Raw genomic sequence first — 16727 nt, forward strand, 5'->3', positions numbered from 1 at the left:
AGGGATTAATCAGCTAATTAAAGTTTACATTTTTATTTCATTTACATGTCACATCCCCTGAATGAAGCGGACGTGTAAGACACAAGTAAGACAGATATTTTCTACTTATTGACAGTGAGGCTTGTGGAACAAACAAATCAAGTAGTGGACCATAAAAAATTACCTGTCCTGAGCAGAAGAAACTGAAGTCTTGGAAATTCAGTTTTTATTTTAACAGAGTAATGGGGCTTCAGGTTGTGCAGGCACGTCAAGCCCTGTCTTGATGTGAGCACATTTTGCAGCAGGTTTTGTACTTAACTAAGGGTCCTTGTCCGTGCGCTGATAACGTTGTTGTTCAGCCCATCAGAGCAGCTTTCTCTTAAATTGTCATAAATTTTACCTAATCTAAGTCCTATTGAAAACATTTGGAGTTGGATGGCAATTGGAGTTTCCATTCATCCATACGTAGATTTAGTCTATTTTATAATGCAATTTAGACTGTCAGGGTCTTCAGAGACTGACATTACAGGGTTTTACAGATAAAACTAAGAAGGGCAGATACTATTTTGGTTGATGTAGCCCCAAAGCCATGGCACACTATGGTCTGCCCAGGATTAAGTTAAGAAGCTTCTTAAATGCAATTCTTTACACAGACTTTATGCTCTGCTGAGTATAAAATTGTGACTTTAAATTATTATTTGGGTTCTGCCTTTTTCATTGGTATACACTGATTTTTATAATCTCTTTATAGTGTTGTGTGTTTACAGCACACAACACTATAAAGAGATTTATAGTGTTGCATACCTCAGCAGGTATGCTGAGCATACCTGCTGAGGTATGCTCAGCAGCAATCCCATTCAGCTGAGGTATGCTCAACTGCATGGGATTGCAGCTGAGCATACCTCAGCTGCAATCCTGAGCTGAATGAGCTGGCTTCTCCAGCACATTTTTCATTTTTTGGAAACTACATTTCCAAAAGTAGTTTGGAAATGTGTCCTACAAATGAATACATGAACAAATAAAATGATGTGCACGAAAGGCATTCATGCAGAAATTTTTCTTTTATAAACATCTTTATTGTCAAAGTCTTTATCCCCCACTGTTGCAGGAGAACATCTGATACGATCATATGACTGAGTGGTGTGTATCTCAGACCTCAATAACCTTTTGCACTGTTATTGATGTTTAAATGCTTCACATGGTATTGATTTCTCTCCAGTCTAAGGAAAATAATGATTAGGCTTGATTTTTCCAACATACATAATGCAATATTTGAAATATTTCAAAAATAATCCTCTGGCCAACAAAGACTATAAATAAAAGTCCAACAAGATTATAAATGGCAACATTTTGTTTAAATTGTAATCATACTAAACTTGGAAACTTATTAGGTAAGTTATTCTCCTGCATATAGAGCAATTTAATTTATTTTTATCTTCAAACCTTTGTGCATTTTTCATTCATTTTTTTGTCTAGTTCCTAACCATTTTGGAAGGAACTGATTTTGTTTCTCATGTCACTTAACTCCAAACCATTATCCAGGTCTGAAAAACACTCCAGACGTTAAGAGTTGGACAAGTATTGTTTAGTATTTAACTATCAATCTGCCACATAGACATGACTCTTTAGTTTAAAAATATATTTTTAAAAGCATAGAGAATAGTTAAACTGGCATAATATTTTAGTATGAATAAAATATTGTTAAACAACTACAAGTGGAAAACTACAAGTGGAAAACTTGCTATACTATCCATGACTAGATTAGATAATGTTGCATCTCTTAAGATGTCAAAAATATTTTCTTTCTGAAGACTTTTCTGCTCTTAATCATAATGGGTCTCAGGTACAAGTCAATAAATGTGTTGCTATGGTCAAGTAAATGAACCAGACAGAAAACTTAAATTTGAAGACAAGTGTTTGCTCTTCAGAAAGTCATAAGAGAAGAAATGCTATTGCTCTTTTTTCATCTTGTGTTCTGTTCTTGAGCATTTGGATTTAATTTGGATTTATCTTCTGTCAATATTACCGTAATATTTTTTTCCTTGGTTTGAAGTTTCTTTTTGTCTAGTTCATCTTCCCTCAAGCTGCCTGTTTACTTTTTTCCACAGCTGTTATTAATCCCCCAATTAACTCACCTGCATTCAGTGTCTCTATGGAAAACCAGGAGATAGAAAAAATGTTTTCCTGATGCCCTACTGTGAAAAGTAGGCTTTCACCTTATAAAGTAACCTTAACAATAGAATTTGAGCATAACATTTGAAACCGATGCTAGAAATAAAATCAATGTTTCTGACTGCTGGACACCAAAAATTACTTATGACCAGTGGTTCTGTCATGCCTGTCCAAGAGTGCTGGAACTCAAACACACAACAATTTCAGCTTCATTTTATTTAATATAGAGAAACTAGACCTTCAACCCAAATGTATCTCTGAGACAATCCTGTACAAATTGTATTAAAGTTTGACTTTTCAACTTTTTAATTGAAAAGGCAAATAAATCTGCAAATCATCAGCAAAATTATTTTGATTCCAAAATACAATGAAAACAGAATGGAGACTAAAGACAGAGCCGTGAGTCACACCATAAGGCTACATTCAATTAATCAACAATACCAATATAGATGATTAAAGTTCCTATTTGACAGATAGGAATGAACCATTCCAGTGCATGCCCTTGATCCCAACAAATAACTCCAGAAATACGTAATAGTATTCACATGTTTTGTGTCCCCAATTTAAATGCAAAAAACGTATTTAAAGAAATGCATTTTTGATACATTGTTTTCTTACACTGCAGAATGTTCGTTTATGATTTTAAAAGTCTACTTAATGTGTGAACAAATCCACATACAGTCGAATTCACTTTTTTTTTTAGTCACTGTGTTTCTATTTGTTTTTTGAGCATGCACGTAAAAGAAGCTGGTTCTACCTGTCTGTTGGTTTTAATTTGTCTCACTGTCAGACATAAGCCCACACACAAAGCACTTTTAAAAATAATTTGGGCGTGGCTGGAAAAATCTTTTTCGGACGCTTATTTCAGTCCAGGTTCTCATCTATTTCTACTCCTGGATGCCACAAATTAAAAGTAACAAACTGCACATAAATCTGAAACGCTGAAGGAGGACATTTTTAAAAGTTTCACTTACGTTTATACATATGGCAGAGGCGTATACATTTTAATGGCTCTCACAGCTCATTCACACCTTGCGTGAACACAATCACTTCAGACTAAACCGACCGGACCTCATTCTTCAAGTCACATCTTTTCTGGTACGTGACGTGGCGCAATCCATCGCCCTAAAGAAACGACGGAACAATTCCAGCTTTAGGGCTCCAAAGAGCTCCATTACGCATGTTTAGCGCTTTGTTTTTCCTGCTCACTCTGAGCGCTCGGCCCCAGACCTAGAGATGCTGCTGAGGCGCTCCACTCAGCCAACACCATAGGGCAAGATTTGATTTCCACGCACAACAGTTAAGGCAACAGGTAAGGCTCCTGCTTTTAATCAAGTCACCTCTGCATAAGATTAGGAGGGCCTTCTTTCACCTCCTTTTTCAGGAAATTGTGAATGGAGATGAAAAGATTACAAGTTGTAATTGTGCGTTGCGGTCCATTCTCGATCTTAATCAATATAGCCATATTCATACAAATGTATTTTGGACATAAAACGTATCTTAGATTAATTTTTTGGACAAAATATTTAGAATTCCCAAATTATTTTAACAAAATATGCAGATTTTGATTAATTCTGTACCATGGAGTTTCAGAAAATATATTGCCTGATGGTCTGCTAAAATTTATGTTAAGAAGATTCTCCTTCTTGAAAGAGAAAACATGATAATCCCCTAAACAAATTTTGTTAAAATAAAATGAACACAATTATTAATTATTTTGATACCTATTTTTACATATAAATGAATTGAACATCTTCATTAGGCCAGAACCCACAAACTAAAATGTGGTATCCTGCTGGATTTTATTTTTATTTATTTATTTTTTTGCTAGGATTGTTCTGAATGAAAAAATTGCTTACATCGCAGTTATGTCTTCTCGGTTGGAAGCAGAGACAATACTAGATGTGATGTAGAAGAATTTTATCTGATTTAAAAGATAATTTGATGCCACACTTGTTTTCAAGATTAAAACTAATACTTAAACAAAGACGTCATACGTCACAAGTTGTGAGAACTAGTTTGGTCACTAGTTACGCCTTTGCCTGTTCTTTGGAGAACCTGTTAAGCCAGTAATGGGCGTTGGGGGGGGTTAACTCTGAAGGAAGAAGAAAGACAAAAAGTACTTTCAGACACCCAGTTAAAAAATAATTATTGTAAAATTACTGGATTTTACATTACTGTTAAACCTGAATCTTCCTCTACAGTTTCTGGAATTACAGAAGGCTTTGCTAAATTGTAAATCTAAAGTTTGTGTTTCTGTCATATGCCAGGTGAGTCATCTCTATTAATGTGCATAGGAGAGAAAACAACCAGAGAAGGACAATCCTCCTGAAATATCAAGGCTTCCCCTGAAATCCAGTGCAAACATGAGGGACAGACTAAGCCAACTGCAGGAAATGCCCACCGGCAGTGATGAGTCGGTGGACTATCAAGAATCCACCTTTTCTGACTCCTTCAGTAACGTCGACCTGGAAGACGAGCTGCCTCATCAGGCGGTTGTGTTTGACAACAGCCCTGCTCTCAATAATGTCTTTTCTCAATCCCAGGATATACATAGAGAGATACAGCTTATCCGACTTGAGGTTAAAAGGCTCCGTGAGCAGAACTCTCGCATGCTCCAGGGCAACACTACCATGAGCACAATTAAAAAAGACTCCAATGCTATAGGAGCAGACATAAAGAAGAGGGCTGAGGGTATTCTAGATTGCCTGCACAAAATGGATGGAACAGCTCACAAGTTAGAAGAAGAGCATGGTGAAAATTCTGCAATCACACGGATCGCCAGAACCCAGTATGCTTGCCTCAGCAATGGCTTTCGAGACGCAATGTTTGACTATAACGAGGCCGAGATGACCCATCGAGAGAACTGCAAAGCCCAGATCATGAGGCAGATGGAGATAGTGGGGCGCGATGTATCAGGCGAAGATGTGGAGGAGATGATTGAGAAGGGCCAGTGGAACATCTTTACTGACAATGTCGTGAGCGAAGGCAAAACGGCCCGATCGGCTCTCTTCCAGATTGAGAAGCGCCATCAAGAGCTCGTAGATCTGGAGAACCGAATCAAGGGAATCCATGAGATATTCCTGGACATTGCCCTGCTGGTGGAGGAGCAGGGCCCAATGATGGACTATGTCCAAACGAATGTTCAAAAAACCGATGCAAGCCTACAAGACGCCATTGTCAAGCTTAAACTAGCTAAAAAGCACGACAACAATAACCCGTTTAAGAAAATGTTTTGCAGTTGCTTCCCATGCTACAAGTAATGACCAGAATCACATACAATGCAATATCTTTGTTCAATACATTCCAATTATTATTGCAAAGCAATACATATCACTGTTGTTGAAGGACAAGAACTTTAAGGAGTTAAATGTAGGTCTGAAGGTAGAGCAATTAGCACAGTCATTTAGACTGACATATAATACATATACTCATGTAAAACTTGTTTCTAAATTAAATTAACAAGTATCTCAATTCCTGAAATGGACTGGTGAATTGCTTAGGATGCCCAATTGCTGCCATGACCCTGAGAGTGATTGTATATATATATATATATATATATATATATATATGTTTATGTAGAAAGTGGTTCTCAATTCATTATTTTATGAATGGGGTGTGATGAAAATTGTTTTAAATTATTGTTGATGTAGTTATTGCCATTGAGACTTTACTGGTCCCAAACTTTACTGGGAAAACTTAGGTAGAATGAAGTGCCTTTGTAAACCTACTTGTTTACAAGCAAAAATATGTTTAAAAGATGTTGACAGAAGTGTAAACAAGACTGCCTCTCAAGTTTGTGCAATTCAGCTGTCCTTGATTCATTTTAGATGTTTTATGCATTGTTAATTTTAAGTCATTATTCATTATAAACAACAAGCAACTTTTAATGTGTAATTGGTCAGATTTGACGTTTTATGGCTGCAACAGAAAATAAATGTTTATGGTGCAATCACATTGTTTAACAAAATTTTTTTATTACTTTTTTGTATCTTTCCTCCCTTTTTTCATAATGTGGTTTCTTGTATAGAGTATTAATGTAGCAAAGCTACCTAACCAGTTCAAGTAGCTTTAGAAGTCCCTAGAAATCTGAATGTTATTCATGCATAACACTATCTAACAAAGACCTTGCAGAAGAATTTTATCATGACATTACTTTTAGCTAAAATATTTTTTTATCCCATCATGTCTGAGATTGCTATTATCCTGATGTTCTTTATAATGTGATAAATATTTAGGTGGATATCAAAATGTGCCAAATGATACCCTTTCCTGTACCTCAGGAAAACATCTTGTGTCTCCCTGAAGGGACTTCTTTTGGGCTGGGTCAAGGAGATGTTAAGCAGAGAATCCCTGTCCACTGAGCTGTGTAAGGGGAAGTTCAGAGCTGAAGGTTCAGGAGACTGGTTCACTTTAGATATAGGCCAGAGATATCCAAAGTAAGTCAGTCCTTTACATTTGAAATATTTTCTTCACTTGATGCAATGCGGAGGAGCTAATTCTGTCGTGTGTTGTTGGTTGATTATGGATCCAAATGCAGAACAGTGGAGAAGTGGAGCAAATGATAAAAAAGGTATTTAATGAAAAACATGAGCAACAAAAAGCATACAAAAAATCCATAGGGAGCAGAGCAGAATGCAAATAAAATCAAAGGAAACAATAACTATTTAGCACAAGGCAATATGAGGGATACGGAGAGGAAAGGGAATTTCAGACTTCCCAGTGTCCATGTGCAATTCTAAGATGGACATGGTTAGGGTTTTTATAATATGAGCTTAGGAGATACTTTGTTTTTCAAGTTATAAATATATATATTTAAGTCTATTACATCCTCTAATTTTGAATCTAAGCAAAAGAATAGGGCTTAAAACATTTAATAAATTAACAAGTTGGCAAGAAATGAAACAGGATGAATAAACTCATGTTAATGATGTCTTTCTATATACTTTAAATCTAAACTAAAATAAAGCATCTTGTCAAATTGAACCCATTGATTTTCCTTTCTTTAAAGGAAACTTTCAGTGTTTATGTTGGACCACAAAAATCATACATAAGAATCCTGAAGCGATAGATACATGCTGTTATAGCTGAAAAGAGCTAAACGGGAGCAGTTAGGAACTTTAGATGATTGAGTAAAAGTAGTTTTCAGCAATGAAGTCTGCATTTGTCAATGAGATAATGCAGTTACATTTGTCCAATACCTTCAGCATGTAGTTAAAGACTCCATGAATAAAACAAGCACATTTTCACAATCACTAATGGCATGGAGCTGCATATCAGGTCACGGACCGGGAAAGAAATCACTCATTGCCTTGCAATAAGTGCACCAGCACTTTTAGGTGCTTCCACATTCTATCAACCCAATCAGTTTTGATGATGAAGCATTTTTTGAGGATGATAATCAGTCCTGGTACTGAAGCAAAAAGCATTAGATTGTTTCTATGGGAAAGTAAGATTAACCCAATGACATAGCGAGGAAGTAGTCTGCATTTCAAACCAACCGTAAGAAATTATCCTCCCTGCAAAGCTGATCATCAGCCAGTAATAATGTTTTTCTTAATGAAATCAATGCCTCACAGAACTGAAGCTGTCTTCAAAAAACAATATATATTTTTTTAAAAAGTAGAGGAACAACAAAGTACTAATTGCGTTTTTCATTGATTGTCCTTAAACACTCATGCTCCCTTGTGATCAATTACAAAAACCTAATTTAAATTTCTTGAAATTATATTAAGCAGTGTCACAATGTTCAGCTGTAAACATGTTTTGTCAGTGGCTTGTTTAGTTGCTTTACACAATGTAGTGTAAAGCAACTAACATGACATTCTCCAAGAGTGATTCACTAACTACATTTGCCAGGAAGCTGATGTCAGGACAGCAGGTGTGTCCCTCAGGTTTTCAAGAACCGGAGGCATATGTAATACACGTGTGTGATGTCTTTAGAAGCAGAGGCCGGCTAAGCTTTTCTAGAATTGAAGGCTTGTATAACTCCTTGTGTGATGTCTTTTGTAAAAGTAGTGGCTGATCTGAAAGTAGCATGCAAGCGATGAAGACAATATAAAAGGTACGTTTAGAATCTTCTTCTAGAAACTTTGCCTTGCTAATTATAGGCAGTAGCTTCTCATATGCAAATTTTCTTTTGTTCAGGCTTTATTGAAGGAACTTCTATGCCTCCCAGTTGACTCTTCGTCAAATTTTACATGGTCTATGGCTATTTCAAGAATATTTAGGAATTATAATTGGTTTAATTATTTGTGTTCTGTTTAAAAATGAATCTGTTTTACTACTTTATTCACTTTTTTCATTAGGCCTATGCATTGAAATCTGATCCCTGTACAGGTCACTCTATGTGCCTGATCTGTAGTACTACTCTTTAGAACAGTGGTTCTTAACCTGGGTTCGATCGAACCCCAGGTGTTCGATGAGTCGGTCTCAGAGGTTCGGCGGAGCCTCTGCCGCGGAAGTAAAGACACACTTGTGTAAAGTCATGATGACACGCAGCTCCCGCTTGGCCATCACTGGCTGCAGAGGATCGTGTTACATTGCTCGGCCAATCAGTGCTGCGGGGAATTTAGTGCGCGAAGTATCAGCGGCTGTCGTGGTTGTACGTCGCGTGGTTTCTTTCTTAATATTTTAATCCATACTAAATATGTCGAGCAAAAAAAAGAAGAAAATGAACAGACTTGGCTCTGAAGATGCACTTGCCAAGGTGAAGCCACGCCTCTCTGAACTGGTCTCCCAAAAACATCAGAAGTCACACTGATTTACAGGTATGTAATTTGTGCAATACTTTATTCTGGCCCCCAAAAAGTATTTTGTGGATTCAAAATGACAAAAAACAAACTAAATTAAAAAAAAAAAAAATGAAGTTATTAAAAAATTTGTCATTCTTTGAAAAAAATCCAAATTTATTTTTAAATTAGTAAAATAGTAAAAAAAAAAATATTTGGGGGGCTGAAATTCTTTTATGGGGCCAAAATATTTTTGGGGGCCAGAATAAAGTAACACTGTAACTTGCTGTTACTTGAATTTGGAAAAAAAATAATAATTATTATTTATCACTATAGAAGGGTTCGGTGAATGCGCATATGAAACTGATGGGTTCGGTTAAGAACCACTGCTTTAGAATGTCCAAATTACATGATTGGGGCCTGCCCATAGCAATGCATAAGGAGAGCAGTGACTGACTTGCGAAAGGCACACTTTGGCAGGCCCCGGTTAAATTTCTTCAGGAATTTTCTAGTTTCTAATTGTAGCTTAGCTTCTTTTTTAATTATTCATAAAAAAAAATCATTTAGATATACAGGGGTGAAGAGTACGAGCTATTTTCTTTACGGAACAGAGTGGACGAAATGACCGACAACGTGTGGGTAGGAGTGGTCAAAGTTGGGTTTTTTTCACACTTCAAAACTTGATGTGCACCGTCATTTTTAATAGAGTGCGAGCACAGAAGGCTGGAATAGGCAAACCAGTCTAGAATCTTCGAGAGTGAGAATATTAACTTGTAACTTTCGTGAATCTCAAACTCAATTTTGCGCCTCCGTCTTGTTTGCTTTGCGATTTTACGTGGTTTTTAATTAAAAATAGTACACTGTTTATATTAAACGACGCAAAGTTATGACTGGTGTTCGCTCGTCAAAGTACCGGGTTGAAACTTTTGCTTTCAGTTAACCCCATGCTAACGTCATTAGCAGCGTTTTTTCGTAGAATGTCAACAATTACCAGCAATGCGTGTATTATTTGGACATGACGAAATTATTTAGAATTTTGAAGCATTTCATTGTATCCCACTATTGTAATGAACGAGATAGCCTACCGACGTAGGTGTTTTCGTTGTAGGTACTGACTGCATAACACTCAGATTAGCTTTCTGCTAGCTGCTAGTACCCGGCGAAATAGATGCATTGTCGTGATGCATTATGTGTACGTTGATAATATAAAAACACAAACCACAAAGTAAATAATCGAGAAAAAAAATGCGTTGAAAACGCTGACAGTTTTTCTTTTATGAAAGCATCGTTTCGGGATCAATGTGAACGTACCAGGATGGCCGAGTGGTTAAGGCGTTGGACTTAAGATCCAATGGACATATGTCCGCGTGGGTTCGAACCCCACTCCTGGTAGCATGCATTTTGTTGACGATTCAATAAAAATTCCGTTTGGCTTTCTTTAGAAGCAAACGCATTTCTCACGCATATTTCAACGACAACATGGATAACATTGAACGCGGGGGGACAGCAGAAGGAGAAAGGGAAAAGGCGCCTCTTTTTTTTTAAATGAATTATAAGTCTTTCTTTTGTCTTATTAAACAAATACCCGTATGAAAATTTAAAAGTAATTGTTTTATTGTTTAGACCATTACCATTTAGTAGGTAATGGTCTAAATCAACAGAAAACGGAAATCATATACTTTTTATGATTTTTATTATTATATTACAACATTTGTGAGTTTGATGGAATGCAACATGATAGTAAACTAACGTCTTTATTATTTTAAATTATACCTCCAATATAATATGCATGGATGTCCTTTCACCCCCTTTTTGTGCCTGTTGTGTTTTCAAAGTATTAACCTACTTATTCTTTGGAATCCATATGTTTTAGGTGGTGCGCCATTTAGACAGAAGAGGGCGCTCTAAGACCTTGTTGTGGTTGAGGGCTGGACCTGCTGGAAGCCTACACTCATATGCATACCCCTGTAATTAGACTGGCAGTGGCGGGGCAAATTTGGGAAATAGTGATGGATGAACAACAGGAAGGTTTTACTTACAAATAGCTGCTGCACAACACTCACCCTAGCTCATGAGTCATTCATACAAAGAGGGGTTTATGGACTAATATCACATAGTGACCACAAACATCACATCTAAATATTATTAGATTATTTGGGAATATGTCTTCAAACTCGTCAGTGGGCGTTCACACTTGTGTGTCTTTGCGTTCCTTGCTGAGAAAATATGTTGTCACTTGACAGGTTTTGGAGGTTCACAAGTGTGCTTATTTGTGAATGAGCTTCTGCTTTGAGCTGAGTGATGGAGCAACCACAAAGGAGCCATGACAACTAAAGAGGGAGGGAGAAGAATCAACATCACTGCTCATAAATTTCTTCCACACTTTATTATTTGGTCCACAGGTTTTCCAATGGACTAGTAATGAGGTTATGTCTTTAAAACATTATGTTTTGCAATTGTATAAATGTCTAGGAAAATGCTCTTATTTCCTAGTTTATTGTTTGCTGTCCAGATGTTTTGTTTGACTCCTAAATTTAAATTAAATATAATTTTGAATAAAGCTGGTGAATTACATTTTAATAGTATTTGTAGTAAGTGTTATGAATGCATTCAAAACATTCTTTTAAAATGATCAATAATTACAATAAGTTATTTGGTGAAAAAATGTGCTAAACCTTTTATGTGTAATTATCCGCCTGTTATCTACCTTATGGTTGGATAACATGGATATCCAGCATTTCCAGGACTTGTTATGAGCTGTAGGCCCAAACAAAGAAATAAGCAAACAGTGGTGGAATGCTGGTAATCTTTTCAGGAGCCACAATTTTGAAGGACTTTTTTTTTTTGCACCCTATTTCTACTTTTTTAGGTTTCTGTGTCAAGGAAAACTTCATGTACTCAGCTTTAAAAAGTCACACTCTACATTAAAAATAATACAATAATTTAGGAGAAATTGTTTTCAGTTGATTTGTTTTCTGGACGTATATATATATATCATATTAATTTTGTATTTTGCAAATAACTAAAATATGTATTTATTCAGTGTACAAAATTAAAATTGTTTTTGTTTTAAATTTTTCTAAAAAAAAACCCCCATAATTGTATACAATTATTTATTTATTTATTATTTAGTTATGCATTTGTTGAATGAACCGGTTCCGTATTCACATATGACTTTTAGTTTAAATAGTGTTTTTTCTAATAAAGGGGGATTTCTGGTGGGTGTCGCCGGTTTGGGTGGTGTTACGTCACGTGACGGTCACCGCGCCATGTTTCCATCTCCCAGTCAGGAAAACTTTTACAGGCAAGGGAACAGCCAGAGGCGGTTGTTAAAAGAGGCACGTTACATAAATACTTCCGGTTAAGTTCTTCAGAAATAAAGGCTTATTTCTGTTTTCTTCTCCAAATGGGAGTTTATCTTCGATGCGATGTAGATCAGTACTAATTATCTGGTTGTCTTTCTAAAAGAATAAAACCCTGAACAAACACAACAAATGGTCCGTAACAGTTTGTGCAAGTCAAACAGCTAATTGTTTTATTCTGATAGACGGATTCTTGCATTTCCGCTTCACGCAGGTAAGCGTCATTAAATTTACACCAGTGAGCAATGGGGAGAAAGAGTCAAGAAAGCAACAGGAACAAAGTTGTAGGACCTGCACCGCCGTGTTCAGCTGTGAAATGCTGTAACCGACTTTCAGTTTTCGGGACACAGCAAGCTGTGAGCTACTAATTCAGCAACGGGGTTTTCCTCAGCATTAAACAGGAAGGAGGCGTCTCCTGAATCTTTTTAAGGGAGCATATCGTGGAGACTGGATGCTCTTCAGGAAGGTTCCCCTTACTTTATCTGAGCTTGGACTTAAGCTTTGATAAGGAAGGTGCTCTGTGCCTCGTAGAAAATGCCTTAGACTGTTTGGACTTTTGTTCTCGGAAACACCTTTGGCACATTAGGCCTTGTTTGTACACATTTTGAAGTTGTTTAGCGTTTCCCGACCCCTGTCACAGACGGTGGAGGTGAGTTTGTTTCTTTTAAACATAGCAAAACACCTTAAAGAACACGGGGCAGGCGGGGTAGGTTAGATTAGCTTCATAAAACAAAACACTGAAGTGGTTTCACCTGGGGTCTTGACGTAGGTGTTGGTTTGCACGTTGCAGTTTAATTGAATTGGCTCAGTATTCGCTGCAGTCATGCCTTAGAGATGAAACATTAACTCCAACTAGGCCACTTCGACTCGTGTTTGTGTTGGACAGTTTGTTAGAGTAATAAAAAAAAAAAGACCTAAATAAATGTACTTGGCCCAATCGTAGCCCACTTCAACTTCAAATTCTCACATGCACTTCTAAATCATTATATAGTAACATTTTCAAGGAGTTCAGCTTATCTGACAGATTGTGTCTCTGTTTTGCTTTGGTCGCCACAACTACCCGTCTAACTCGGAGAGGAACTGAAATTTTAACGCGCATGCAAAGATAGATAGTGCGCCTTTTCCTTGCTTATACAACTATTTTTGGGGTTTTACATCATGCTGTAAGAACTTTGACTCACCCTGCGGCAGATTTGTAAATCTGCACAGAAGCTTCCCTCAAATGTTTTGGGAGTGGATTGAAACCCTTTTAAAGAACGAACCACAAAACATAATTGGCCTTTTTAAGAGTTATAAATGAGCGAATGAAGGCTTTTATTTCATATCCTGTTTGTAAATTTAAAACATCCACAAAGAATCACATGCTTAGTTGCATGTTAGCACATGACAACAAATTGCATAATAATGTCTCAGTATTGTGTCCATCAGCTCCTTGCCAGGGTCCAAAATCAACTCAGTAGAACTGTTGGATTAGACAAAACTGTGAATGGAGTTTATTGATGGCACATCAAAGCAAAGTGGTCACACAAAGCAGAATTTGAACCATGATGGTAATTAACTAAACAAAACAAGATTCAACTTTGTGCATTCTTATTTATAGGTCAAAGGAGATTTTTTTTATATTTATGAACAAACCTTCACTCATCAGATGGAATCAAAATGTAACCTTCTGGCGTTCATGCAAAAATACCATGTGTGGAATAAAACAAACACTTTGTAACGCTAAACATCCTCTATATGTGGAAATATGGTGGTGACAGGATTGTACAGTGGGGAGGCTTTTCTTTAACATAAACAGAATAGCAGGTTAGGGTTGATTGAGTTGATGGATGAAGCCAAACAAGGGGTAATCCTGGGAGAAATCTCATCATTGGTTGTAAAACTGAGCCTGTTGCAGAAGTTCACTTCCCAACAGGACTGATCCTAAGCATAACACCATGGAATGGTTACCATTGAAGCATATTCATGTGTCAAAATTGCCCAGTCATGATTGAGACCTGGGGGGGGGGAAAAGGAGAAGTTAAGAATTTTAAAATCTGTAATTACAGACCTCCTCCTTTCAATCTGACAGATTCGAGCTTTTTTGCAAAAGGAATGTCTAAAAATTTTTGTCTTTAGAAGTCCATAGCTGTGATTCTACAAAGTATCGACTTAAAGGGATGAAATACAAATGTGCTTCACACATTTCAGAGTTTTATTTGATAAAAATATACATGTATCCTTCCTGTTTCATATTTGTTTAATTCTTTCTGTTGGTCTTTTACATAGAATCCACTGAAATACACTCAAAATCACAGATGTAACATCATTGCAAAAGTTATTTTAAATAGAAGGAAAAGTTAAATATATCAGTCATATCTGAATACTTTTGTCTGAGACAATTTTTTTGTTCTCTCAGGGGCAGAAGAAGAGCTGTTCCACTGTTTCCAAAGTGGCCTTGAGGTGTACCACATAGTTTGATCTGTGCAAACGTTGGATTATTAATCTATAATGGCATTACAAGGAGACACTGCAGAAGGAGGAGTCAATGAAGAGTTTAATGAAATCATCAAGTGGCGATCAGGTATGTTTTCTAAAAAGTGACTTCTCTTCTAGTGCACCCAGCATGGTTAGCCAATGAGCACATGTCCAAGTGCAAATTCTGACGGAGCCTCCAGGCCTCTTTAGGTACACATCACCTCACAGAATAAGGTTACGCTCTGTTGTATGTGCTTGAGGGTAGCGACCGAAAGGAAACCCTGACAGAGCCAGAAATCCTGTTGTGCATGGTTAGCCTCAGTTCCCATGGAGCCAGGGGAAAAGGGACGGAGGCAAAGCGAGCAGCAAAACGTGTGAAGTGAACTGGAGACAGTTGACTATACGGAGTTCACTGAGAGAAAAAGAGAAAGCAGTAGAAAAAAATTGACCAATGGCAGCAGAGAACAGTGTAGAAAAGAATGCAGGGATGGGTTTAGAGAGCCACACCCAATGATCTTTCTCCGTCAATGTTTTCATTCCATAGGTTAATCTTTTGTAGACGCCTCCCTCAAAGAAACAAGTTGTTGTTCAGGTGGGAGGAGTGCTTAAGCTGAAAAGGTGAGGTAATTTAAGATAACTTGGAGGAATTCCCAGGTGATGAATTATGTGTCCTTCAAAGATGAAATATCTTGTGTTTCAGATAATAACAAAAGGGACAGTGAAAGATAAGTGACTGAGAAGCGCTTATCTTTCTGTGCAGCACTTGTCTAGCATTCACAAAAACGCATCAATTTAAAACATATATACAAGACCCGGGTATTTGCGAGGGATTTGGAGGTATTTTGTTTCATCGAATATAGATAATGCTCACATACCACATAAGAAATTGGATTTAAAACAAATAATTGTTCAAGGTAGATGCAGAAAGTTGAAATTCTTGATGCACTTGTTTTTCCCAAGTTGATTTGAGCCAGTTCACATAAAGTTTAGAGATTGAACTTTGCTATTGAGCTCCATTTATATTTTTCACTGTTGCCTTGTGGCTAGGCTTGTCACGATAGCAAATTTTGCTGAACGATTAATTGTCTCAAAAATTATTGCGATAAACGATAATATTGTTTGAAGACCTTTTTACACTGATTTAATGGAAATGACGTAATAACGCATGCGATTTCCTGTCAAAGTTAGATACACTTCATTTTCAAAAGAACACTTAACACTTGAGCTGATAAACAAAATAAACAAAACAACCAAAAACAAAAATAAAATGGATTCTCAGTCTCCATTAACAAAAAACTCACTTGAAAAAAAAAACTAAACACCATAAAGCCAAAGTGGAAATAAATACTGCATTCAACCAAAAGAGGGCAGATTATGAAGTCTGTATATTATGTTGCCCTTCAGTAATAATTAGATTTAAATAGAGAAGACGGGCACATCGACTACCTGATGCAATACTTCACACTACACGATTTTTTGCTGCTATTTTTCCCCTTACAACAATCTTAGAAAGTTGGTCTTTCTAAGATTGTGTGGTGTGTTACGGTAGATCGTCGTTGCCGCTCTGATCTAAATCAGGGTTTTCCCGACTGGGCGCTTTAACGCAGCCTGTTGAATGTGACAGGTAGCCAATCAGAAAGCGAGGATTCTCCTCCGTGTTTTCTGAGGGGAAATTACAGAGGAGAATCCCAAACAGCTGACACGGCGCAACCCGAAGTCCAGCGGACATTAGAGATGATACGTGGAAACAACATTAATGTTTATTCAACATGCAAAGAATATAGAAATGACAAGGGGAGGAGTTGGAGCGAAATTGCTACCGCAGTTGATAAACCAGGTAACTTTTCAGCTGTTCTTCGTTAACGTGATGTAAATAGGTTATAATGATTTTCATTCAGTCAGGACTTTACGCTGACACTAGCCACATGCATTGCAGGTAGATTGTAGTAAAGCATTGATTAATACCTGGTTTTAAAATTAGTTCACTGGACTTGTCGCCATTATTTTGTGCCCATTGTTGGACACC

At 37.0% G+C, this 16727-nt stretch overlaps 2 protein-coding genes and 1 non-coding gene across 3 annotated transcripts in view; all 3 read left to right on the top strand.

Moving 5' to 3' along the window:
* The first annotated feature begins 3260 nt into the window (after window positions 1–3260).
* LOC116734638 (syntaxin-11-like) lies at window positions 3261–6108 on the top strand. The gene is made up of 2 exons (XM_032586130.1): window positions 3261–3463; window positions 4422–6108. The coding sequence occupies exon 2, from the start codon at window positions 4518–4520 to the stop codon at window positions 5412–5414; it is 897 nt and encodes a 298-aa protein (XP_032442021.1). The 5' UTR covers window positions 3261–3463; window positions 4422–4517; the 3' UTR covers window positions 5415–6108.
* A 4083-nt stretch (window positions 6109–10191) lies between these two features.
* On the top strand, window positions 10192–10274 carry trnal-uaa (transfer RNA leucine (anticodon UAA)). Its single transcript has one exon. It is a non-coding gene; the product is annotated as a tRNA-Leu (tRNA).
* Window positions 10275–12487: 2213 nt separating this feature from the next.
* Window positions 12488–16727, top strand: part of dmd (dystrophin) — a 195984-nt gene continuing 191744 nt past the window's right edge. The window contains exons 1-2 of the mRNA XM_032585804.1: window positions 12488–12893; window positions 14643–14807. Of these exons, the coding sequence (XP_032441695.1) occupies window positions 14735–14807 (73 nt within the window). The 5' untranslated portion in view covers window positions 12488–12893; window positions 14643–14734. The remainder of the gene's footprint in view (window positions 12894–14642; window positions 14808–16727) is intronic.

This window comes from Xiphophorus hellerii, chromosome 15 (genome assembly GCF_003331165.1).
Source record: "Xiphophorus hellerii strain 12219 chromosome 15, Xiphophorus_hellerii-4.1, whole genome shotgun sequence".
In the NCBI taxonomy this organism is placed as follows: domain Eukaryota; kingdom Metazoa; phylum Chordata; class Actinopteri; order Cyprinodontiformes; family Poeciliidae; genus Xiphophorus; species Xiphophorus hellerii.